Here is a 1,813-nt window from a genome sequence, read left to right on the forward strand (position 1 = left end):
ATGAGAGAGTAATAAAGAAGAAGAGACTGTCTCTCAGTTATGTTTTTTGTGACATTGCCAATGTACTATTGCTTTCGGTGACATGCATGTTACGTATAATATAAAAAAAATTTATTCCACATCTTAGTCATCAATTTTAAAAAAAATTAATAGTTTAGATCAACTTACTAATTTAAACTACTGGATTTTCCTTGAATTGATGATTAAAATAATAAGATTTTTAAATATACTCTTAGCATGTGGATCACGAAATTCTTGTATATATTTTTTGCTGCAATCTCCAGTATGCACATGTTACTTGTAATTAAAAGAAAACGAAATGTGTAACACTTTCCTTCCTCTGTGCATACCATAATAAAATTGTAAAGAAGAAATTTTATTTTTTACATTCTGATTTTCAAGTCAATAGGTATAAAAAGGTAAAGATAAATTAGTAATTTTTCTTTTTCACCGTATTTCTATATGCTTATGCATTTTAAGAGTCAAAATATAGAGATGTTAAAGCAGTGTCATGATCTTTGCTATTTTTATAACATGACATGATATGTGATGTTTTTTGTTTACAATATGTGGTGATGTGTTATATTTTTAGTTTTTATAATATGTCATGATATTTTATTAGAATTTAATGGCAAGGAACAATCTCATCACCAGGTGATTTATAAATTGAATCAATTTTCATATATGATATTTGTTTAAAATTTAATGACAAGAAACGACGTGACAACTAGGGAAGTGTAAAATTAAATTGTTCAAAGCACATATACTAATAGGAATGACTTGACAAACAGGGTTATATTGGTATGTATTTTTCAATGAAATTGTAGATGATACATTTAAATATTTTAAAGTATGTATAAGAAATGATTTGACTACCATGTGGGTCATTCATATTGTTAGAAGAATTTATTTATTTCAATTAAAAGAAATAATAATGTCTTTGATTATAATAATTTTGTCTCTAACATTTATTGTAAATGTATTTATTGCCTTTAGATTTCCAAAATGTGTACTATATCATTGTGCTCCGTTCTTGAAACCTCCATACTAGTTGGAGCCAATTATGGTGATTGGTATCATAACCTGAGAATAGTTCTCAAGCATGAAAAGCTCCTTAACACCATTGATGGACTCACTATGGCTGCTCTAGCGGACTGTATAATGTTAAAGCAACCAAAGTATATGAGAAATACAAGGAAGATTGTTTGAATACTAAATGCATTATCTTAACATCCATGGGTTATGAACTTCAGAGGCAACACCAGGATATGAATCCAACTGCTATCATTGAGCATCTTAAGAAGATGTACTATGGTCAAAGCAAGACTGTGAGATGCCAATTATCCAAAAGGTTGTTTAGGTCATCAATGCCTGCAAAGGGTCAAGGTGGACCTCACTTGCTGAAAATGATTGATCTTTTTGAACAACTTGAGATGTTAGAGTGCAAAATTGGAAAAACGTTTTCTCAAGATTTGATTCTTGAGTCCCTTCCTGAATCATTTTCACAATTCATTGTTAATTTCAATATGAACAAAATGAATTGTGATTTGCATGAGATTCTTAATAGTGTTGATTGATTATCAAAATCAAATTACCTCTGAAAATAAAACTGGAACTGTCATAGTGGTCGGAAACTCCTCTAAAAGGAATAAGAAAAATTTTAAACTAAAGAAGAAGCTTACTCCTATGGGTGGTGTGACCAAAACTTATAAGAGATATAGAACTAACTAAAACAATATTGAATTTTTCTTCTGCAAGGAGAAAGGTCAGTGGAAAAAAAACTGCAAGAAATATCTTGATTATCTAAAAAATG

General features: G+C 29.3%; 1 protein-coding gene across 1 annotated transcript; it reads left to right on the plus strand.

Moving 5' to 3' along the window:
* The first annotated feature begins 1,235 nt into the window (after window positions 1-1,235).
* Window positions 1,236-1,577, plus strand: LOC109341445. Its single transcript, XM_019579356.1, has one exon. It carries the CDS (start codon window positions 1,236-1,238, stop codon window positions 1,575-1,577), a length of 342 nt encoding a protein of 113 aa, XP_019434901.1.
* The last annotated feature ends 236 nt before the right edge of the window (window positions 1,578-1,813 follow it).

The sequence above is a fragment of the Lupinus angustifolius genome, unplaced genomic scaffold, assembly GCF_001865875.1.
Source record: "Lupinus angustifolius cultivar Tanjil unplaced genomic scaffold, LupAngTanjil_v1.0 Scaffold_464, whole genome shotgun sequence".
Taxonomy (NCBI): domain Eukaryota; kingdom Viridiplantae; phylum Streptophyta; class Magnoliopsida; order Fabales; family Fabaceae; genus Lupinus; species Lupinus angustifolius.

Bases quoted from the DNA above. Each gene is read 5' to 3' on its own strand.
- LOC109341445 (XM_019579356.1), top strand. From the start codon at position 1,236: ATGGGTTATGAACTTCAGAGGCAACACCAGGATATGAATCCAACTGCT.